At 42.5% G+C, this 25,372-nt stretch overlaps 1 protein-coding gene across 1 annotated transcript in view; it reads right to left on the bottom strand.

Annotated features, from left to right (window-relative positions):
* The window catches only part of HMCN1 (hemicentin 1), a 468,291-nt gene that overhangs the window by 248,558 nt on the left and 194,361 nt on the right, over positions 1-25,372 (bottom strand). The window contains exons 40-42 of the mRNA XM_089678830.1: positions 15,562-15,685; positions 11,801-11,976; positions 2,041-2,137 (exon numbers count right to left, since the gene is read on the bottom strand). Coding sequence (XP_089534956.1) covers positions 2,041-2,137; positions 11,801-11,976; positions 15,562-15,685 — 397 coding nt within the window. The remainder of the gene's footprint in view (positions 1-2,040; positions 2,138-11,800; positions 11,977-15,561; positions 15,686-25,372) is intronic.

Below are 25,372 nucleotides of genomic sequence, written 5' to 3'. Positions count from 1 at the left end.
CACTATGTAATATAGCTACTTTAGCACAGAAATTAAGAACAAAAAGTTGTGCATTTCCTCTTTGTGGTTTATATGTCACCTGAGTCAATCTGCCAACAAATATCTGATCTTTGAAAAATTTCTGTCTGTTTTGCATGCAAATAATAAATATTGCACCTAAATATTCTATTTTTATGGCTTACAGCAAATGAAAACATCTGCATTTGGAGATAGTCGGCTTACTACTTTGCTATGAATATGAACCCTACTTCAGGCATAAGTAATTTTCCTATTGGGCAGCCCCACTTGTCCTGTGCATTAATAAACATTTATTTTAAAAAAAGGTTTAAAAATAATTATGTAAAAATATTGTTATTAATTAGTTTTTTTTTTAATATAATATTAACCAAAACCATTGTATTTTCTCTTTAAAAAATGCTGGGACAACCTGCTCCTCTGTCTCAGAGAGTGTTATGTTGCTGGATGGGGATGGCTCTTTGCTATAAGGGGCTGTCTTTTTGCTGGATTGGGCCATCTTTTTGCTATATGGGGATGTCTCGTTTTGGGATTGGTATGTCTCTGTGCTATATGGTGATGTCTCTTTGTTGGATTGGGATGTCTCTTTGCTATATGGGGATGTCTCTTTGCTGGATTGGGCTGTCTCTTTGTATATGGGGGTGTTTCTTTGCTGAATTGGTTGATTGGGCTGGCTCTTTGCTATATGGGGATATCTTTATACTGGATAGGGATATCTCATTGCTAGATTGGGTTGTCTCTTTGCTGGATTGGGCTGTCTCTTTGCTGAATATATGGATATGTCTCTTTGCTGGATTGGGTTGTCTCTTTGCTGAATATGTGGGAATGTCACTTTGCTGAATATATGGGGATGTCTCTTTCCTGGATTGGGATGACTCTTTACTGAATATATGGGGCTGTCTCTTGGGTGCTCTTTGGCCAAAATATGATTAATTGCTGTTAACTCCTGAAATCACTGATAACTTGTAATACAATTTTAATTTTCATATATGTTTTAGGAGTGCTAAAATAAAAGTGGGTGCACTAATGGCAGTGGGTGGATTCGGTGGGATGGTGAGTGGAGGGTCCCTGGGGAATATTGGGGACCAGGACCAGGGGGCAGGCCTAAAGCTGTGTAAGGGGCCCCAAAATTTCTGATGGCTGCTCTGCCTGTAGCAACCCATTCTTGATGACTCTTAATGAGGCCCAGGCTGGCAATCTAATTCTGGAATCCATTAGAAGACTTGGTGTATCTGAAATAATTTGTTGACTCATTAAAGCACATATAATCTGCTCAGCCTCAGCTTGTGCTAAAAAATAGCATACTGTTACTGTGCCCAGCACTATTGCAGTAATGGCAAAAATACTTAAAGGGCATCTCCAGCCCATTTTTTTATTTTTTTATTCTGTCCAGCCCATTTTTTTATTCTGTCCCCATCAGGGTAATATCTAGAAACTTCTAGTCCTAGTGACATGCTGTCACCAGGACTGTAGGTGAGGAGGAATCTCTTCAATATATATATCTTAGTAGGGTGATGCTTTATATTCTAAGCTAGACACTTAAACAAGGTTGAAGATTCTCTTCCCACACCTATGTAATAATGCTGGGTACTTAAGCAGCCTATCACAAAGCACTAGAATTATACACTTCCAGCACTTATACACTTAGAAAGTAAGGGAATGGGACATTAAAGAGTAACCCCAAATTTTTCGAGAAAAAAAAAAACAATCCCCTCTGGGTGATCAATGTACATTGCAGATTTTTTAGCTCTGGTCAGCTACTAATGATGTAACTCCTGTGCATTCATGTTGCATTGTTCTAGCACCTGACTCCATTGTCGGTGACTTACATATGCTGGAAATGGGCTGGAAGTGTACACTGTACTGCACGTTCTCAGATGGTAGTGCACACAAAATAAAATGAAGATGTGTGTTGGCATAAGAGACTTTTCATATGAAATTCTGAATACTATTATATTGATTTGTTCGATAATTGAAAAAAAAAAGTACATATTTAAATTAGCAAAGTAAATATTGTAAACTAACCTAAAATGTTCACGTTAAAATTCCGTTGTGTCCTTCCAACAATGTTTACAGCCTCACAAGAATACCGTCCAATATCCTTCACCTGAGCATTTTCAATCTGTAAAACAAAGTGAAATGAGTTCATAACAGCTAGATAAATACTAGCTTAGAAACACATGAATAATGTATATGCAAAAACTACTTGTCAGCAAACATCTCATTCAAAAGGTAAAAAAATTAGAACTCTATGACCTTTATGCATATGAGATTTTTTGGATACTGTTTTGGATAGCGTATGTAAGGCTTAGACACTTTGGGGTTTATTCGCTATCTATAGAGTTCAAAATCTGCTATATGGTAGCCAATCAGCTTCTAAATTAAGCTTTGTCAAAACAAACCTGGAAGCTGATTGGTTTCTATGCAGATCTGTACCAGATTTTGCACTCTCCAGTTTTAGTAAATCAACCCCTATGTCTGGTTTTTATTGCTGTCTGTGTTCCCACTGGAAAGATTCCCCCCTCTGTTTGTCCTAGTGACCATTGTCATAGAAAGAGAAAGTGAGGGGATATCCAGAATTTTACATTTTGCTGGGGAAGCAAGAGGTGGAGCTTAATCATCAACAAGGACAAGTGTTCTTGTGACAGCTATCTAAAGTGGGAATCATCCTCACATTGCTGAGATTTTCTCTAATTACCTGTTGCATCACCTGGTCAGGAAGTGAAGGGAAACTTCCCTAACAAGACACAGGCAACAAACAGAAACCTAATAGGGGTTTTTTACCCTTCTCTACTTCATCTAACACCGAAAAACGTTTTGGTTATACATATACAGTATTTTAAGTTATGGGCACAGCAATAGGGATACCAATCTGCCCTATCTTGACAAAGTTTACATTAGAGCTTCTCTATATGACTAAAACATATATTGTATATATATATATATATATATATACACAGTATATTTCTGGTAATGATAGTTCAGAAAAGCCAATATGTTATAATGTAAAAATTAGTCACTGCAAGTGTGGCAGCACTCAGATATTGCAGAGTTCCCTTTTAAACTTTAATATTTCTAACAGTATCTGCTTGCAAATCAAGGTTTTCAGCTCACTTTCCCCCTCCCTTATTTCCTGTAAAGTAATGTGTACCAGCCTGTAGCTAGCACCCTTATCTGTAGCTGGAATTCAAGGCTATATTCTGCAGAGTTTAGAAAGTCTTTTGAATGTGCAGAAAGTGAAAGAGGAAAAATATGCATTGTGACGTAATCATTGGTATATACGCTTGTAAGAAGTGAATACAGTTCACTTGGCTTTGCAGGCATGATTCCGGCTGGGTCAAGCTGTTTTAATAAATCACTTGTTTTCCCCAAGGTCCGTGTCCGAAGTTTACCTGGTATCCCCAAAGTTTCTGCTTCATTATGAACATAATGCCTTTCCAGTATTGATACTTAACCACTTCCCACAGGTAGACATCACATGATGTCCTGGGAATGAAGTGGTTATTCTGGGATGATGCTTGCACCGCTGCCTTTTCCAGGCTCTCCCACCCGACCAGGGAACCAGGACCACTCTGACCAGTGTCAATGGCAGCACTACACAGAGAGAGAGGAACTGATGTTGTTCCTCCCATTTTGTGGCCCCAAAAACCAGAAGCAAAAAGGTATTTGCTGTCGCAAACGTGCGCACCACCAACTGACGCAGTCCTCCATTTTGTTAAGAATCTCCATGTTGTCCCTCATTTTTCCCACTTTCCTCTCTGTTAATCCACAGGGACATATGTGTGTTGGAAGGGTCACAGGCAGGCTGGAGCACGGCAGGGAGCCCAGAGCTATAAAACACCTCTCTGAGTAAGGTGCCTGGCTGTCTGAGCAACCTGTGCCATTTAAAACCTCATAAAAAGATAAGGGAGCCTTCCCAGGAGTTCAAGGCATTCCAACGAAGCACAAATCAGATAAACACTTTTCAAAATCCATTTTTCCCCTATGTCTCATATCTTGGAATATGAGAGACTTACATAAAAACCAGACATATCGTCAGATTGGCTAAGAGAAGATGAACAATTTGATGGGTCCGCCCATACCTCTATGCCCTAAACGGGGTATTGGTCCTTGACTTCAGAGACACCCCCTGCTGGGGAACTACAAAATTGGCTGTCGGGCCTAAGAGAGTGAAGTTGAAGACGTCTCCCATTTTAACATCAGTATCACCTGGGCAGACCCGTGCCCTTTCGCTCTGAAACTTGGATCTGCTAACCCAGGACTTTGGCAAGTACCTTAACCCTTTCACCTCTCTCTGATATCTCTTTCCCGTGCTGTTATTCTCTGTATATTTATATATATACCTTAGTTACATCTTTTTCTGTAAATATTTTTATTGCACCCGTTTGACCTTTTAGTAAGAAATCTTTCCTTCTGAAAGTGTTGAACTGTTTCTATAGCTCTGTATTGCAATTTATGAATTCCTGCCTCTAAAGACAACGCTACTGTGTTTGTTTAACCCTCTGTATAACCGTGTTATACAGACGATTACCTCAACCATTATAGTGTTATTGCAGATATCGCCGAGTTTCCTCTTTCTCTGTACAAAAAGGAGATGGTGGCAGTGTGAAGGGTTAATTGCGTAGTTAACCTGACCTAGTAACAATCGCTCAGGCTGCCAGTAAATCGATTGTGGTCCAATTAGCTGGAAAATCATTGTGCAGGGTGCAGCTGGGTGTGGAATTGTTACGCACGTGACATCGTGGTTTTAGATTGGCTAGTCCTTCGGTTACGAGTTGGTGAGAAGGGCTGGGGTCTGACACCGCGGTCGTCACATATTGGACGTCGCGATCGTGGGATCGTCACATGTTGGTGGCAGCGATCCCGCGTTTTGCCACTTCTGGTTTTGGGTCTTTGTTTTGCCTAGCCATTATCTGCCAAGAAACACTGATCTGTGTCTGATCAGCTGCACTGGAGGCCAGGGGAGAGATCTGGGATCTGTCACAGCCCATGCTATCACAAGGGTTGTTGTTCATCCCTTGTGATAGCAATAACGTTTAACAAAAAACAAATAAAGGAGACAGTATAAAAAAAATGAATAATAAAAAAAATGTAAAGCTCCCCCAAGTCATTCATGCTCATGCACAATTACGAATGCATACATACAATATGTACATTTTTAAAATACAAGTTTGTAAAAAGCGATCAAAATATACCACAAGTATTCTTCCACTGTTCTAATGTTGAATCAGGCCAGAATTTAAAAATGTACTTCTCTGTTGCTTTCGGTAGCTAATTTTCTAACAAATTCTACCTTCTAACTTTGCTCAATATCTTTGAGAAAAGAGGAAGGTTCAACTGTGTTACCTATGAAATTTATATATTCAAGTATCTATAGCAGACATCAATGAATGGGTTCTACCATCTAGATAAAAACTATGCTTAGTGCAGCATTTAGTAAGCTAAGCCTTCATGATTTCCTGAATTTGCAATTTAAAAACATCTAAACGAGTAGGATGATGGATGCATGATTATCTAATATAATTAAATACACTGCTCAAAAAAATTAAAGGAACACTTTGAAGTCACATCAGATCTCAATGGGGAAAAATATGATGATGGATATCTATACTGATATGGACTGGGTAATGTGTTGGAAACGGAAGGATGCCCTATTGTTTGATAGAAATGAAAATTATCAACCTACAGAGGTCTGAATTCAAAGACACCCCTAAAATCAAAGTGGAAAAATGATGCAGCAGGCTAGTCCATTTTGCTGAAATTTAATTGCAGCAACTCAAAATGGTGCTTAGTAGTTTGTATGGCCCCCACATGCTTGTATGCATGCCTGATAAACATTGGGGCATGCTTCTAATGAGACAACAGGTGGTATCCTGGCGTATTTCCTCCCAGATCTAGACAAGGGCATCACTGAGCTCCTAGACAGTCTGAGGTGAAACCTGACGGCATCAGATGGACCGATCATAATATCCCAGAGGTGTTCTATTGGATTAGGTCAGGCAACCATGGGGGCCATTCAATAGTATCAATTCCTTCATCTTGCAGGAACTGCCTCCATACTCTCGCCACATTAGGCCAGACATTGTCGTGCACCAGGAGGAACCCAGGACCCACTGCACCAGCATAGGGTCTGACAATGGTTCCAAGGATTTCATCCTGATACCTAAGGGCAGTCAGGGTGCCATTGTCTAGCCTGTAGAGGTCTGTGAGTCCCTCCATGGATATGCCTCCCCAGACCATCACTGACTCAGGTAGGGTCCAGGTATCATGTTACCAGTAGTGACACTGACCCTAGCCAAATGTAAAACTAGTGAAAAACGGTCAGAAAGGATGAGTAGGGAAAAAATGTCAGTGACCTCCACCTGTAAAACCATTCCTGTTTTGGGGCTTGTCTCATTGTTGCCCATCTAGTGCACCTGTTGTTAATTTCACACCAAAGCAGCTGAAACTGATTAACAACCCCCTCTGCTACTTAACTGACCAGATCAATATCCCAGGAGTTTAAATGAGTTGATGCTATACTCTGATTAAAAAGTATTCTTTTAATTTTTTTAATTTTTTTGAGCAGTGTATTATATAAGGAAATCAAATTACCTTTGACCACTAATAAGTTGGAAAATTCCTCTGTTTACTGATTTCTTTGCATTCTTCTGTAATATCGACAAGGGAGTTATTAATACCCAAGTCAGATCTTTCCCTGAGTGTCAGAAATTAGATAAATGTACAGAAGGTTGATGGTATAATTTGCCATCTTTCTTATAGTGAATATAAGTAATCTATTCTGTGAATAATAACTTCAATTATATAATAACGTGAAAAAGGAATTTCCTATTTGAATACCCAGTCATGTGCAGATATCTTTTTACATGATAACTGAAATGAATATTCACATAATAGTTTGTAATTTTTAGTAAATCAGCCCAAATGCCTTGTAGGTCAGGAGGAATACCTCTAGGATTCATTCTAACAATTTGTCATGAAAACAAAGATATTGCATATAGTAAGATAGATAGAAGCAACTGCACATTTTAGTAGACTGGGCATGTAGTAAAAAAAAAGGCCTGTCAATCACAGCAGTCATGTTTTTGTGAGGATCAAAACTTCTCAATGATCTTTTGGGGGAGTGGAGTTGAAGGTGGTCTTTTGGAACGCCGGGTGTCTGAACTCCTCTCTCAAGCAGTCCTTAGTCATTAATTTCCTTAAACCGCATTATTTGTCTGCAAGAAATACATTTATTGCTTGCCAAATTAACATCCATTAAAGAGGCATGGATAGGCAAAACTTTTCTTGCTACATACCCCACCTATTAAGAGGTGTGTCCATTTTATTAGCAACATTATTTGCTTTAGCCATGGAGTGTCTTGCCTTACTATTCTGAAATTACGCAGCTGTGAAAGATCTTAAAATTTACTAATTGGAAGATGATACATTTATTGACCTAAAAGATGCTAACCAATCTGTATTTCACCTACTGAATCTCTTCTGAGAATTTGGAGGCTTCTCAGGTTTCAAGGTCAACTGAGAGAAATCCTTATTGTTCCCCTTAGACCCTGAGACTATACCGAATATACCTCTCACTCCCTAACTTAAAATAGTGCATAAATGTACAGTTGCAAGAAAAAGTATGTGAACCCCTTGGGATTACGTGGCGTTTTGCATGAATTGGGCATAAAATGTGCTCTGAATGCCATCTAAATCACAACAATAGAAGAACACAGTCTGCTGAACATAATACTACACAAACATTAGATGTTGCCATGGTTTAATTGCACATAACATGTAAACATTCACAATGCAGGGAGGAAAAAGTATGTGAGGCCCTAGCTTACTGACTTCTCCCAGAGCTAATTGGAGCCAGGAGTGAGCCAACCTTGACTCCAATCAGTGTGATGATATTGGATGTGTTGCTGACAGCTGTCCTGCCCTTAAAAAACACACACCTGTTTTGGGTTTACTGGTTTCAAGAAGCACTGTCTGATGTGAACCATGCCTCGCAGAAAAGAGCTCTCAGAAGACCTACGATCAAGAATTGTTGACTTGCATGAAGCTGGAAAGGGTTACAAAAGTATCTCCTTGAGCCTTGATGTTCATGTGTCCACGGTAAGACAGACTGTCTACAAATGGAGAAAGTTTAGCACTGTTGTTACTCTCCCTAGGCGTGGTCGTCCTGTAAAAATGACTGCAAGAGCACAGCGCAGAATGCTGCATGAGGTAAAGAAGAATCTCAGAGTGTCAGCTAAAGACCTACAGAAATCTCTGGCACATGCTAACATTTTTGTTGACACATCTACAATAAGGAAAACATTAAACAAGAATGGAGTACATGGGAGGACACCACGGAGGAAGCCATTGCTGTCCAAAAAGAAGATTGCAGCACGTTTGAAGTTTGCAAAAGAGCACCTGGATGTTCCACAGCACTACTGGCAGAATATACTGTGGACAGATGAAACCAAGATTGAGTTGTTTGGGAAGAACACACAACACTATGTGTGGAGAAAAAAAGGCACAGCACACCAACATCAAAACCTCATCCCCACTGTAAAACATGGCGGAGGGAGCATCATGGTTTGGGGCTGCTTTGCTGCCTCAGGGCCTGGATGGATTGTTGTCATTGATGGGAAAATGAATTCCAGAGTTTATCAAGACATTTTGCAGGAAAACGTACGACCATCTGTCCGCCAACTGAAGCTCCGCAGAGGATGGGTGATGCAACAGGACAATGACCCAAAGCATACAAGTAATTCAACAAAACAATGGCTGCAACAGCACAGAATACGCCTTCTGGAGTGGCCCAGTCAGAGTCCTGACCTCAACCCCATTGAAATGCTGTGGCATGACCTTAAGAGAGCGATTCACACCAGACATCCCAAGAATATTGCTACACTGAAACAGTTTTGTGAAGAGGAGTGGTCCAAAATTACTCCAGATCGTTGTGCAGGTCTGATCTGCAACTACAGAAACGTTTGGTTGAGGTTATTGCTGCCAAAGGAGGGTCAACCAGTTATTAAGTCCAAAGGTTCACATACTTTTTCCTCCCTGCACTGTGAATGTTTACATGTTATGTGCAATTAAACCATGGCAACATCTAATGTTTGTGTAGTATTATGTTCAGCAGACTGTGTTCTTCTATTGTTGTGACTTAGATGACGTTCAGAGCACATTTTATGCCCAATTCATGCAAAACTCCACGTAATCCCAAGGGGTTCACATACTTTTTCTTGCAACTGTATATATCTTGGTGTTATAATTTAGACTAGGGAGTTGGTCCCAGTTCATCCTATACTGACAATGCATGAGAAATGAGGCATTGGGGAGTCTGGACAGGCTTGTGCAGGTATCAGAGACCTAGGCCAGCTGGTCAAAAGGGAGCCAGGCCTGTCTCCACCAGGCAGGCCACAGAGTAAGAGAACCAAAGGCCTGCCAAACCTCCCAATGCGGCATGGTGCAAGCCTGAAAAAAGCTAAGGGGTGTTACACCAGTTAATGTGGACTATCTTCAGCTAAGTCTCATGCCACAGAAAATCTAAGAACAGGCACTCCAAAACAAAACAATGCAAAAATAAAACAAGAAGAGACCCAAATGAACTAGGGAACACACAGATAAGGTTAGGACGCTGATCATCAAGCAGAAGCAGCAAGTCAAATTATAGACATTCAAGGTAGCAGCATACAGATATTGGGATCTACAAGAAGGTGAAGATGCCAGTGGGGCTCACACCACCACTGACAGAGGAGATAAGGGCAAGGGTAAGCTTGGTTGCTGGGTCCCTAAAGCCGCAGATGTGTAATGAATTTGCATGGCCCAGATAAAAAAAAAACTAACATATCTGCCTTTACATGTTGCCATCCATTCCTCTGCCTCCATTAAGTCATTCGCCAGCCGTACCCATTCTGAGCATCAAGAAACCTGGGTCTTTTTCCAATAAATGGGTATCAGGTACCTTGCAGCATTTAGAAGATGTGGGAATACACTTTTACTATAATGGCTAAGAGGGATAGAAGGAACATGAATAACATTTCATTGGGGAGTCAGGAATGTCAATTTTTAGGATCATCTTAATTTGGGCTCTAATATCATGCCAATATGACGGCAGCTTGGGACATTCTCACCACATGTGCAGAAAGGTACATGCTGTCCACAATCTCTCCAGCAGGAACCTAATAAGGAAGGATAAATTCTTGCTAATTTGGAAGGGTTTCTATACCATCGAGTTAGTAACTTAAAGCTATTTTCTTGCATCTTTGTGTCGACAGAGCTTGTGTGGGTTAAGCAGTACAGATGATCAAGTTGGGTCTCCGAGAAAACATGCTGCAAGTCTCTCTCCCACTCCCATATATATAGGGACTTGACATTGTTTACCTCCAATTGAAGTATCTTGTTCAACACTGAGATGAAGTGTGGGATTGAAGGGCTCAACGCACAAACCTTTTCAAAAGAAGTAAGAGTGGACAGTGGGCAGATCTTGTTGAGCCCTCTGTGGAAGTGAGCAAGCCAAGGAGCATGGGATAAATTATGGCATCCTGCGATCTTCTCCAGGGGGACCCATAGTTTATTTTTAACATGGTGATCCCAGTCTAGGATCTGCTACAAAGCCATGGTCTCGTTGTAATGGCATATAGCCACCTACTCGCTTGTCAAAATGTGAAAGACCAGTTGTGGGCATTTCTTGTTCCAAACACAGTACAAGAATAAACTGTTGAGGCTCAAAAAGAACAGCCTAGGAAGGAGATAGGTGTCATTTGTAAATAGAAAAGGATTCTGGGAAGGACATTCATTTTAAGGATATTTATGCTTTCCACTCTGGAGAAAGAGGCCCAGTCCTAGTTCGTGAGATCTGTTTGAATAGTGTTCAGTAAGGGGGCATAATTACAACTTCAATATAGTTGGGAGCAGTGATTAGTAAGATGGATATCTAAGTAATTTACAGTTTTGTGACACCAATAAAGAGAATGAAATTTGCAACTGTGTACGCATACCAGAAGGAATAGAAGGAGGCAAGATCTCGGACTTACTGTAGTTGATATTATAATTGGAAAGCTGATACAACCCATACAGTTCAGCCATGATGTTGGGGAGGGATGTCAAAGAATCAATCATAGGCAGAAAGCTTGTGTTCCACTGCCCCAATATGAACTCTCAGTATGTTCAGATTGAGGCCTATTCTATTAAGCAAGAGCTCGAGGGTGAGGGCAAAGATGAGCGGGGACAGGGGGCATCACAGTCTCATTCCGTTCGGAATGGGAAAGGGACAGGAGAATGTGCCGTCAACTTTGACCTCAGCCTCAGGGGAGTACTAGAGTGCTGCAAACCACATGAGCATATATGGACCCAGGCCTAGTTTTTTAAGGACCACCAAAAGGTGCGTGAAGTCCACCCTGTCAAATGCCTTTTCAGCATCAGTGGAGAGTAGCAGACAGGGTGGATGGTCAGCGTGCGCACATAATCAGTGGATTATTTGAATGGCCCTGTTGGAATTATCTCTCACCTCTCTCCCTGCAATGAAGCCCATCTGCTCAGGGTGAATAACCACCGGCACAAACTGTCGTATTTAAATCAGCATTAAAAGCTACATGAAGACCATCAGTATAGGAGGGAATATTCTTCAGTAGGATTTCTGTATAGTGTACTAAACTGAATCTTAGGGACCTAGAAATGCAAAAATTTAATAGCTGGCACTTGAGCTCCTTCACCAAGTAGAAATTTGATAACTTTCAATTTGTGGAACTGAGCTACTTAATATGATAGAAGTTTAAAAAAACATTAACATCCTTGAACATTAACTTACCTCCAAAACATGTCCACCCTCAGAAATAGTAAGCCCTGGTCTGTTTACCAGTGGTCTCCAGTCTTTAAACCACATGAGCACAGGAGGTGGTATTGCATTGCTTTCACACTTCAGTGAAAGTGTTTGGCCCATTAAGATTGTTATATTTTGCTGTTCTCCCATTATGTTTGGTGGCACTGTGTTCAACAGAAAAAAATGTGTTATGTTCTTTTCCAACAAACACAGATATGTGTATAATTTATTTATATTTCAATTGTTTTTTTAATTTTGAACAAAACAACAGAGAGAATGCTCTATTAAGATAATTTCCACAGAATAAATAAACTGACATAGAAGTAGTCATTGCAAAATAATCAACATAAGTTAGAAGTACATGGTATAACAAGCATACAGTATAGATCTCCAATATTCATGATGCACACAAGATTCATAGCAAGAACTGCTCAAACAACAGCCATCACTAGAGGACCCTCAGGACAGCTAACACATTTTGAGGAGCAGTCTCCTCTTCCCTCAGTTTGGCTCTGAGGAAGAGAAGACTGCTCCTCGAAACGTGTCAGCCATCCTGAGGGACCTCTCGTGACTGGGAGCTGATCTGGTGAATTGGTTGCTTTTGACTTTGATACCCTTTTTTACCACAGTTGTTTATGAGTATATATCTACTTTGTATTTATTAAAGCTATTATCTTTGGTAGTGCACTAGGCTGGTGCCCTCTTTTCCCTTGTTTTTACAGTGATTTCCTTTGGGTATTCCCCCTTTCCAACAGAAGGCATAACCTGGCCAATTAGGAGCTAAACCAAGTGTGACTGAAAACATGCTCTAGTTCCTCAATCAGCCCATATAGAGCACCATGCGAACATAAACAGTAATGTTTACAACAAGAGTGTTGCAGAAAATCTGAGAAAGGAAGAAAAAAGTTATAGTAGTAAAAAGAAAGAGAGAAAAAGGAAGGGATTTTCACAGCTGGAGAGAGAGTTTTGATTCAGTCTCAATCCACAGGAGACATATCCAAGTGTACCATCAGCTGTTTCCAGCATCATGCTATTGCAATTCAAGCTGCCAAGAGTATATAAACAGTGGTGTAACTAGAACCTTCAAGGCCCCGGTGCAAAAACCATGAAGGACCCCCTGACCCCCAGCTGGGGCATTTCCCTCCGAGTCCAGTCACAGAACGCCAGGGCCTGGTCATAAGTGCAACCTTCGTGACACTGGTAGTTAACCCACTGGTGTCAATAGTTTCTTTTTTAGTTAAGCAAACTTTTATTGAGAGGAACAAATATTTAGTCACATTTCAAATTTGACAATAAAAAGAAAAAAACCATAGGACAAATGCACAATCAAATAAAACAGTATACAAATTTTAGAGTTTTTGCCACAGGCAAGGAAAGGAGGACCAACATATGAGCAACCAACACAGCAAATTTACAAAGGATAATTATTCCACCTCTTCCTCGTCACAAGTAGATATAGAGTCAAGCCATCTATACCAAACCTTGTGATACTTAACAGGGCATCCTCTATGAATATAAATTACCTTCTTATATGCTAAAGTACTATTTACTGCAGCTATCCACTGCAAAATTGTAGGCAACAGCGCCTGCAACCACATACGGGCAAGTAGAAGTCTAGCCACAAATGGCGTCTCATGCAAGAAAAGAATCTGAAATTTATCCGTTTCTGAACAAGGAAAAAGACCAAGCAGACACTGTTTAGGGCACAGGGTAAGGGGAGAACCCATCTTGTCATGAAGGAACAGGACCACCTGGGACCAGTAGCTCCGTATGAGGGGGCAGGACCATAATAAATGAAAAAAGTACTCCACAGTCAGTAGTTTAAATTTTTTTTTATATATTATTTTTTACAATTTTTTTTAAAAAACTCCATTGGGGGGGCTTAGGTGAGATATCAGGAGTCTAAAAAAGAAGGATTGAAGGAAAGGAAAAGGGAAAGGGAAAGGAAAGGAAAGGAAAGGAAAGAGGGAAGGAAGGATGAAAGAAGGAAGGAAGGGGAAAAGGCAGAATGGAAGGAGGGAAGGAAGGAAATAAAGAAGAAAGGAAAGAAGGAATTCCTCTTACATTAGAGTATTCACTGGGAGGCAATAGAGAAAGTGGGGAGACTTCACTCACAGGGAATCTGAAGGAAAGAAAGGAAGGAAGGGGAAAAGGCAGAATGGAAGGAAGGAGGGAAGGAAGGAAGGAAGGAAGGAAGGAAAGAAGGAAGGAAGGAAGGAAGGAAGGAAGGAAGGAAGGAAGGAAGGAAGGACGGACGGACTCACTGGGAGGCAGGAAAGCAAAGGAAGTGGAGACTTCACTCACAGTGAATCGGCAGGCTGCTCCTTTCCTCTTCTCCCTGGGCTTCAAACTCCTGTGGACTGGGCAGACACAGGATCACAGGGAGGGGAGGGAGGAGGAAAAGTAGCAGCTCTCTCTTCTCCGGTCCGTGTGGGGCAAAGGGGAAGGAGGGAACTATCAGCACAGAGCAGAAGCAGCTCTCCTCTCTCCTGTCAGTGGGGAGGGGGTGCGGGGGAACTGTCAGTGCTAACTCTCTCAGCTCAGGTGCAGCTGAAAGGAGCGGCGGGGTGGCTGCATATAGAGAAATCCATTTCTGTTCCTCCTGCAGCTGCAGAATGCCTGCTTTTTCTCCTCTCCCACATGCATTCTGCAGTTGCCACCACCACTTCTCCCATCCAGGCATACAGGGGGCCACATGGGCCCCCTTCAGCATGGGGCTGGGTTGCATTTGCTACGCCCCTGAATAAAAAATTAACCGCCAAGGCCACTTAGAAATAGCGGGATCTAATTTGTGAAAGAGAGCCACACCTGGAGATTTAGAAATATTAATATCAATTACCGAATGCGTAATTTATTTAACACTCTAGGCATCTATAGGTAAAACATTTTTTAGTTTGGGCTAGAGTAACAAACGATTAGAATATCAGTAAGATTTTTATTATTTCTCTATATTTGTCCTGGTGACCATAATCATTGGAACAAAAAAAGTGATGGAGAATATAAATACCACACTAATATACAGACAGCAAAGAAAATACCAAAAAAACAAAAAATAATTAGCAGATGTTCAAAAAACATTTTTGGCTATAAATACATATTAAAAATATATGCTAAAATATATGTTTAGTCACTCTATCTTTTACATTTATATCTCTGGATTTCAGTATTTGATGTTCAGAGGCATAACAATGCTAAATAGTTAATGCAAGAGTAAAAAAAAAAAAAACAGCAATACTTAGAAGACTACACATACTGTATATATACATGATTTTAATTATTATTATTGTTATTATTATACAGGATTTATATAGTGCCAACATTTTGTACAAGGCTTTACGAAATAAAGGGAGATGGTACCATTACACTACAATTCAGTACAACAGTGATCAGAGGGCCATGCTTGCAAGAGTTTACAATCTAAATACAGTACATATACAGTATGTTTATGGTAGACATATCCATACACGTCACCCAGATCGATCATGGGTAAAAACATGTAAGAAGTCAAGCAACTTATGAATATAATTGTCCTAACATAAATTAGATATTTTTTTATACTTGACTATGAAATGTTACAAACTGAATTTAGTAATTTGCATAATATGTTATGGAAAAGAAAATATTCATTAAAATTAAATAAATGGAAGTACCACATACATTATAATTGTCTAAACATAACTTTAAGTTGTTTTTGACAGTTAACTGAACTATTATAACATCTTTTAAATATTGATGCCAAAAAAACTTACCATATACAGATAAATCAAAATCTTTTTGATTTTCTCCTGCAGCATTAACTGCTACACATGTATATTTCCCTGCATCTCCAACCCGTGTATTGGCTAGCATCAGAACTCTTCCACCTGAAAGAATCTATGACACATGCATTGATCAAGAAGACTATTGGACTTTTATTATTGATATTTTTGCACATATTTATTTATTGTGCATATATTTCTGTTTTATTTAATGTTTGAGCACTTGGTCACTTAGTTGTTGTATATCCCACATTTGGAATTCACTACATACACGGATTTGTGTATACATTTTTTAAGCACTTTATATTTCATTGTTGTACTCATATTCCACATTTTGGATTCACTGTGGACACTATTGGTGTATGATATATATCCTGCAGTAGGGATTGGGCTCATTTTATGTGGTTATTCAACACAGTCATTTTTCAGCTTTCTTATTGGGTCCAAGCATAAGGACCTAGTGTGTGGATTCACATATGTTCACTTTTGTTTATATTTTTTATAGATCATATAATTTATTATATTAAGTTTATATTGCTTTATGTAGCGCTACACCATTATATTGTTTTATTCTGCATATTTCACCTATAGGTAAATGATTGAGGTGTTAGCTGCTTAGTGTCCTTTAGGTACATTCTAAGTGCAGGAGGAACTTTATTTATATTTAATGTTTTACATTTACTAAATCAAACTGCTATTGCATCTCAGTGAAAACCCAACTCAAACATTTGGTGAATTCCAGGGAAATGTTAAAGAGCAAGTCCAGTTTAATCTAACTAGCTTCTGCTGACTAATATCCAAGAAACTAAAAAAAAAACTTGCAGCAAGTTGGCCACTACTGATTTCCAAGAAGGGGTAAAAACTTTTTTTCCCAGAGATACAAATACTTTATTAATTTTAAGCAAAATAAATAGATTTTATGCAAGCACAGAGTACAACTGAAACATGGCAATTTGAAGAATTTTGTTAGAATACAGATCTATGAAAGGTTTTCATACTGTTTTTTTTTTTGTTAAACAGTGCACAGTGATGTTGTGGGACCTTCCTGATGTGTTCTTTGCCTCTGCTGGTCTCCTTACATCAGAGAAAAAAATTAAAAGACAAAGCATGCATGCCAGTCAAATTGGAGTGTGTAGTTGCACAGGTGAGGGAGAAGCAATGGGTTGGTTATGTCAGATCACCTAGCTATGAAGTATTTAGTTTAGGAGTGGAAAATAGCAACTTTTGCAGTTTTAACACTGGTCACATGCTTATGTTGAAGTCTCTTTAAATTTTAAAAGTTGCAATTTGAACATTTTTTTCTTTTAATAGCTTAACCACTTGGCAACCGTGCTATAGCCAAATGACAGCTACAGCTTGGTTGTCCAGTCCTGGGAGGGCGTCATATGACGTCCTCCCAGAACGTGCCCGTGATGTGGTAAAAGACCAATCACAGCAGCCTTTTACCACATGATCAACTGTGTCCAATGACACAGCAAATCACTGGGTAAATACAGTTGCTGGTTATCAGCTGCACTTTCCTCACGCTGTCACAGCAGGAGGAAAGTACTGCTGATAACCAGCAATTGTCAGAGAACAGATCAGCACTGATCATCAGGGCACTGATCATCAGTACCCTGATGATCAGTGTCCAGCAGTGCTGCCCAGTAGTGCCACCCACCAGTGCCCATCAGTGCCACCCACCAGTGCCCAGCAGTGCCCATCAGTGCCACTGACCTGTGTCCATCAGTGCCTAGCAGTGCCACCCATCAGTGCTGCCCAGCAGTGCCACCAGTCATTGCCCAGCAGTGCCATCAGTCAGTACCGCCCAGCAGTGCCCACCAGTGCTGCCCATCAGTGCTGCCTATCAGTGCTGCCTATCAGTGCCCATCATTGCTGCATATCAGTGTAGCACCATCAGCGCCGCCTCATCAGTGCCAGCTCATCAGTGTCACCTATCAGTGCCCATCAGTGCTGCCTATCAGTGCAGCCTCATCAATGCACATCAGTGAAGGAGAAAAATTACCTGTTTGCAAAATTTTATAATAGAAACAAAAAAACTTTTTTGCTATTTTTTTGTTTATAGTGAAAAAAATAAAACACCCAGTGGTGATTAAATACCACAAAAAAGAAAGCTCTATTTGTGTGAAAAAAATGATAAAAATTTTATATGGGTACAATGTTGCATGATTGTCATTCAAAGTGCGACAGCGCTGAAAGCTGAAAATTGGCATGGGCATGAAGGGGGTATAAGTGCCCTGTAGGTAAGTGGTTAAATAATAAAACACAACAAGAATCTGCAACAGCATGTGAGAGTAGATTCAGACCAGGTGGGGCAGGATTGCATTGGGCAGCTATTCCACTGCAGTCCCACCACAAGACAAGCGAAATGCCTTGTCTCATACCTGGCCAGTTCACACTACCACATTACGTTGCCAATAGAACGTAATGAAATGTCAATGTGCATTTTAATGAAGTTTGTTTTCAAAAAGGTGACACTTCCATGCACCCTGAACAGAAAATTGGCACTCCTGCCACCCCACTACACACTAGCCACTGTGTTCTAATGCAGCTGCTGGTGTGAATGTACCCTAAAGGTCATAAAAGTTATTTTATCTTTCTGTTTTTATCATTTATTTATTTTTTTACATTTATGAATGGATTTGTGTTTGTTAGTAAATCTATTCATAGTACTGATCTCTCAAGTGAGTACAGTGGTCAGTTACTATTGTCCTCACTTCAGCTTTCTATATTCATATGAATGCAATCAAAACCCCAAAATTCCCCCACTACTCCCAAATTTCTACAGTAAAACTTTTTGGGGAACTACTACCACTAATATGTGAAGTTACACCACATCAATTCATACAATACATGTGCAAAATTAGTGAATCTACCTATCCAACAAATCAATATCATTAGTGTTATACATAATACAGTTATATAATATACTGTATTTAATAAAAAAACTGTGCTACACTACTGTCTTTGATAAAGTTTGGAGGGATACAACGCGTCAAATGGACAGAGCTTTCCAACACCATCATGCTGGCTGGAACTATGATACCGCTGTGGATTCCCATTGCCTATTAACATCTGAGGATTGGTATCTGTGTAATAAATTTTCTCTTGGAAGCTATGTGAGTGAGATTGTATTTAATTCTTATTAAAAGTGTGATGGTTTTACATTATGGAGTTTCCTTTGTATTTTCATGCTGCCTTTTGAGTATTTGGAGGAAGATCTCTATTTTGAAAGTTTATGGTCCTTTGAGCCCTGGGAGGAAGATCTGCTGCTGAGGGGTTTACAGGTAAAACTCGAAAAATTATAATATCGTGCAAAAGTTCATTTATTTCAGTAATGCAACTTAAAAGGTGAAACTAATATATGAGATAGACACATTACATGCAAATCAAGATAGTTCAAGCCGTGATTTGTCATAATTGTGATTAGAGATGAGCGAATCGAAGTAGGCGAAGTGGAATTCGTTTCGAATATTAGGAAAATTTCGAATCCGAAAATAACCAGACTTCGGATGCGCGAATCGAAATTTTTCCTAAAATGGCGGCGACATGTGCGGCGACGGAGCGGGGATGTCTGGGAAGGCGTGCAGACAAGGCGCGCTGACCCATAATGCATTCATTCATGACATGTGATCGCATTAGCCAATCAGCAGCCAGCCAGCCAGCACAGTGTAATGGTCGAGCTATAAATGGCGGCCATTTTAGAATTCTCCATTTGCCTCCAGTCATTCAACAGAGGCAGACCTGGCTGTATGCAGGGAGAGAGTTAGGGACAGAGACACGTTACTTAGGGACACAGAAACGTTAGTTAGGGCCACAGAATCGTTACTTAGGGCCATAGAAACGTTACATAGGGCCACAGAAACGTTACTTAGGGCCACAGAATCGTTAGTTAGGGCCACAGAATCGTTAGTTAGGGCCACAGAATTGTTACTCAGGGACAGACAGAATTGTTACTGAGGGATACAGAATTGTTACTGAGGGCCACAGAATCGTTACTTAGGGCCACAGAAACGTTACTTAGGGCCACAGAATTGTTACTTAGGGACAGACAGAATTGTTACTGAGGGACACAGATTTGTTACTGAGGGCCACAGAATCGTTACTGAGGGCCACAGAATTGTTACTTAGGGACAGACACAGAATTGTTAGTGAGGGACACAGATTTGTTACTGAGGGCCAAAGAATCGTTACTGAGGGCCACAGAAACGTTACTTAGGGCCACAGAATTGTTACTTAGGGACAGACACAGAATTGTTACTGAGGGACACAGATTTGTTACTGAGGGCCACAGAATCGTTACTTAGGGCCACAGAATTGTTACTTAGGGACAGACACAGAATTGTTAGTGAGGGACACAGATTTGTTACTGAGGGCCACAGAATCGTTACTTAGGGCCACAGAAACGTTACTTAGGGCCACAGAATTGTTACTTAGGGACACAGAATCGTTACTTAGGGCCACAGAAACGTTACTTAGAGCCACAGAAACGTTACTTAGGGCCACAGAAACGTTACTTAGGGACACAGAATTGTTACTCAGGGACAGACAGAATTGTTACTGAGGGATACAGAATTGTTACTGAGGGCCACAGAATAGTTACTTAGGGCCACAGAAACGTTACTTAGGGCCACAGAATTGTTACTTAGGGACAGACACAGAATTGTTACTAAGGGACACAGATTTGTTACTGAGGGCCACAGAATCGTTACTTAGGGCCACAGAAACGTTACTTAGGGCCACAGAAATGTTACTTAGGGCCACAGAATTGCTACTCAGGGACAGACACAGAATTGTTACTCAGGGACACAGAATTGTTACTGAGGGACACAGAATTGTTACTGAGGGACACAGAATTGTTACTCAGGGACACAGAATTGTTACTCAGGGACACAGAATTGTTACTCAGGGACACAGAATTGTTACTGAGGGACACAGAATTGTTACTCAGGGACACAGAATTGTTACTCAGGGACAGACACAGAATTGTTACTCAGGGACACAGAATTGTTACTGAGGGACACAGAATTGTTACTCAGGGACACAGAATTGTTACTGAGGGACACAGAATTGTTACTCAGGGACAGACACAGAATTGTTACTGAGGGATACAGAATTGTTACTGAGGGCCACAGAATCGTTACTTAGGGCCACAGAAACGTTACTTAGGGCCACAGAAACGTTGCTTAGGGCCACAGAATTGTTACTTAGGGACAGACACAGAATTGTTATTGAGGGACACAGAATTGTTACTGAGGGCCACAGAACCGTTACTTAGGGCCACAGAAACGTTACTTAGGGCCACAGAATTGTTACTTAGGGCCACAGAAACGTTACTTAGGGCCACAGAAACGTTACTTAGGGCCACAGAATTGTTACTTAGGGACAGACACAGAATTGTTACTGAGGGACACAGATTTGTTACTGAGGGCCACAGAAACGTTACTTAGGGCCACAGAATCGTTACTTAGGGCCACAGAAACGTTACTTAGGGCCACAGAAACGTTACTTAGGGCCACAGAATTGTTACTCAGGGACAGACACAGAATTGTTACTGAGGAATACAGAATTGTTACTGAGGGACACAGAACCGTTACTTAGGGCCACAGAAACGTTACTTAGGGCCACAGAATTGTTACTTAGGGACAGACACAGAATTGTTACTGAGGGACACAGATTTGTTACTGAGGGCCACAGAAACGTTACTTAGGGCCACAGAAACGTTACTTAGGGCCACAGAATCGTTACTTAGGGCCACAGAAACGTTACTTAGGGCCACAGAATTGTTACTCAGGGACAGACACAGAATTGTTACTGAGGGATACAGAATTGTTACTGAGGGCCACAGAAACGTTACTTAGGGCCACAGAAACGTTACTTAGGGCCACAGAATTGTTACTTAGGGACAGACACAGAATTGTTACTGAGGGACACAGAATTGTTACTGAGGGCCACAGAACCGTTACTTAGGGCCACAGAAACATTACTTAGGGACACAGAATTGTTACTCAGGGACAGACACAGAATTGTTACTCAGGGACACAGAATTGTTACTGAGGGACACAGAATTGTTACTCAGGGACACAGAATTGTTACTGAGGGACACAGAATTGTTACTCAGGGACAGACACAGAATTGTTACTGAGGGACACAGAATTGTTACTGAGGGACACAGAATTGTTACTGAGGGCCACAGAAACGTTACTTAGGGACACAGACTTGTTACTCAGGGACAGACACAGAATTGTTACTCAGGGACACAGAATTGTTACTGAGGGACACAGAATTGTTACTCAGGGACACAGAATTGTTACTCAGGGACACAGAATTGTTACTGAGGGACACAGAATTGTTACTCAGGGACACAGAATTGTTACTCAGGGACAGACACAGAATTGTTACTCAGGGACAGACACAGAATTGTTACTGAGGGACACAGAATTGTTACTGAGGGACACAGAACCGTTACTTAGGGCCACAGAAACGTTACTTAGGGACACAGAATTGTTACTCAGGGACAGACACAGAATTGTTACTCAGGGACACAGAATTGTTACTGAGGGACACAGAATTGTTACTGAGGGACACAGAATTGTTACTCAGGGACACAGAATTGTTACTGAGGGACACAGAATTGTTACTCAGGGACACAGAATTGTTACTCAGGGACAGACACAGAATTGTTACTGAGGGACACAGAATTGTTACTGAGGGACACAGAATTGTTACTGAGGGCCACAGAACTGTTACTTAGGGCCACAGAAACGTTACTCAGGGACACAGAATTGTTACTCAGGGACAGACACAGAATTGTTACTCAGGGACACAGAATCGTTTAATTAAAGAGTATGTCAGACAACATGCAGAGGAGTGGCAGAGGAGGCAATGTTTTAGGAGCGAGCAGACATGGCAGCAGAGGAAGGGGTCGAGGCAGCACTATTCGCAGCCAGAGGCCAGTGCCCCCGGTGTCATCCAGCGGTCGTGTCTCCACCGACAACCCTGCCGTCATCGATTGGTTGGCTCGGTCGTCTTCCTCTTCCCAGGTCACCTCTGACACCTACAGCCAACGGTCGGTGGGTACGTCAGACACAACCGTTAGTTGGCATGGCCCGGGACCAAGCCCACTGAAATCACGTGTCCTCTACCTGCCCCTGTCCTTTGGTGTTCCCTCACCAAGCGAAGTATCGCATGCTGTGGGCTCAGCCCCACTGTACAGTGAGGAAGAGCAAACAGAGGGCGGTCAGGAACGGGGGGAGACATCCGCCTCTTCAGCAGCCAGGCAAAGAAGTAGTGGCGAGGAGAGTGGCTCGGTAGCCGGTGTAGAGACAGGTCTGTCTCCTGACCCACACGCAGCCGAGGGGGCTAGTAGTGAGGCGGAGACCCTAATTGATGATGATGAGGCTGATCGCACTTGGCAGCCTCGTCGTCATCAGGCTATTGCTTCCGCATCATCAGGAGAAGAGGGTGGCAGCTTGGCAGCGAGCAAAACAGTCGGTGGGTTGCCCAGGAGGCAGCAGGGTCGCAGCAGTGTCAGTGGAGGCAAACGGCCACGGAGTACAGCACCAGCTCCACTGCAGCCTACCACCACGGCCAGTAGTGGTGCCGGTGTGCACGGAGGAAGCAGCAGTCAGCCAGTGAGGAGTATCGGGGGCAAAGTTTCCTACTCGGCGGTGTGGCAATTTTTTGTCAAGCCGCCCGAGGAAGTAAACGTAGCCGTATGTCGACTATGTGGCCAGAAAGTCAAGCGTGGCCAGGGGGCCCATGTTGGGACTACAGCGTTGCGGCAGCATATGCAGCGTCGCCATTTGGTGGCCTGGGAAAACCGTGATAAAGATACGGCGGTTCTGCCCGCCCCAGCCCCCGCTCCATCACCCGCTCCGTTACTTGCTCCGTCACCCGACGTCAATCGCCCTCTATCAGCCAGTCAAGGCTCCAACACCTCTGCTGAGGGGAGTTGTCGCTCGTTGGCATCTTCCGCTCGTTGAGATGCTCCTTCTCCTGCTACTCCTCTTCACGGATTCCGTCAGCAGTCTTTCTTGGAATCCGTTTCCAAGAGACAACAGTTTGCGAGCATGCACCCGACGGTGCAAAAGCTGAACGTCCTCCTGTCCAAGTTGCTGGTGCTGCAGTCCATCCCTTTCCAAGTGGTGGACTCAGCACCTTTCCGAGAAATGATGGCTTGTGCCGCGCCGCGGTGGAGAGTGCCAAGCCGTCATTTCTTCGCCAAAAAGGCAGTGCCAGCCCTGCATTCACATGTAGAAGAGATGGTGGGCCAGTCTTTGAGCATGTCGGTCTCTGCCAAAGTGCACGGCAGCGCCGACATGTGGAGCTGTAACTACGGTCAGGGACAGTACATGTCATTTACGGCCCACTGGGTGAACGTGGTGCCGTCACAGCCGCACCAGCAACTTGGACAGGTCACGCCGCTTTTGCCTCCACGTTTGCACGTCCTTGGTCCACAAAAGATGTCCGCCTCTACCACCTCTTCTTCCTTCGTTTCCTCAGCCGCCACCCCCGTGCCAAGTCCCATTACCCGACCGGCATATCACATGTGCAGGGCGCAACGGTGTCACGCTCTGCTGCACCTGGTATGCCTTGGCGAACGTAGTCACACAGGGGAGGAACTTCTCAGTGTAATGAACAGAGAAATCAACAGATGGCTGTCTCCGCGCAAACTCAAAATCGGAACCATGTTGACTGACAACGGAAAGAACATGGTGTCTGCTCTGCGTCAAGGAAGGTTGTGCCATGCGCCATGCATGGCTCACGTGTTCAATCTGGTTGTCAAGCGGTTCCTAAAATCCACCATCCCACTGCAAGACATCCTTAAAATGTCACGTAAACTTTGCATGCATTTCAGCCATTCCTACACCGCAAAGCACACCCTCCTTGAGCTGCAGCGGCAGAACGGAATTCCACAGCATCGCCTGATCTGCGACGTTGCAACAAGGTGGAATTCAACCCTACACATGTTAGACCGCCTTTACGAACAGCGAAAGGCCATCACCGATTTCCTGATGTTACAAGCGGATAAAGGTACTCCCCTGTGTAACTTCGATGTCAGCCATTGGCAGCTCATGCGTGACACCTGCCGCTTGCTCAGGCCCTTTGAGGAGGCCATGCTATTCGTGAGTCGCCAGGACTATGGGATGAACGACATTCATTCCTCTGTTGCACGTCCTGGAACAAATGCTGTTAACAATGGCTGGTCAGGGTGCGGTAGACGTGGCGCACAGATCTCAATGCCACATGACCCCTCTGGGGGCAGGACAGGAAGAAGAGGAGGAGGTAGAGGAGGACATTGGTGCTCAGGAATTATTGAGTGAAATGGGTGGTTTTTCCACTCAGCGGACAGGAGTGGAGGAGCAGGAGCATCTGGTAGAGGAGGAGGAGGAGACAGAGGACCCAGACGCACCGTGGCAGTATGCTGTGGCGATGGAGGCAGGGAGTCCCTCGCATTCCTTGGCACAAATGGCCCATAGCATGCTCGGTTGCTTGCGTAGCGACAGCCGAATAATAACCATCAGACAGAGGGATGACTTTTGGCTGTCCACCTTGTTGGACCCTCGCTACCGTTCAAAAATGGTGGCCTTTTTCACACCTGCTGAGAGGGAGGCCAAAATAACGTACTATAAAAACCACCTATGTAGTCAGTTGGTCTCTGCCTTTGTGTGCCAACGTACATCCTCAGACACTGTGGGCCCTGTGCACTCGCGTTCCGCTGCCATGGCAGCAGGGGAGGGGTGGGGTGGTAGGAGCAGTGGTAGCTCCACCAGCAGCGGCTGCCTCAGTCTGCAGTCGA

The sequence above is a fragment of the Staurois parvus genome, unplaced genomic scaffold (genome assembly GCF_062004578.1).
Source record: "Staurois parvus isolate SC_StPar_1 unplaced genomic scaffold, SC_StPar_1.0 ptg000210l, whole genome shotgun sequence".
NCBI classification, from domain to species: domain Eukaryota; kingdom Metazoa; phylum Chordata; class Amphibia; order Anura; family Ranidae; genus Staurois; species Staurois parvus.
This window is presented reverse-complemented; position numbering and strand designations above follow the sequence as displayed.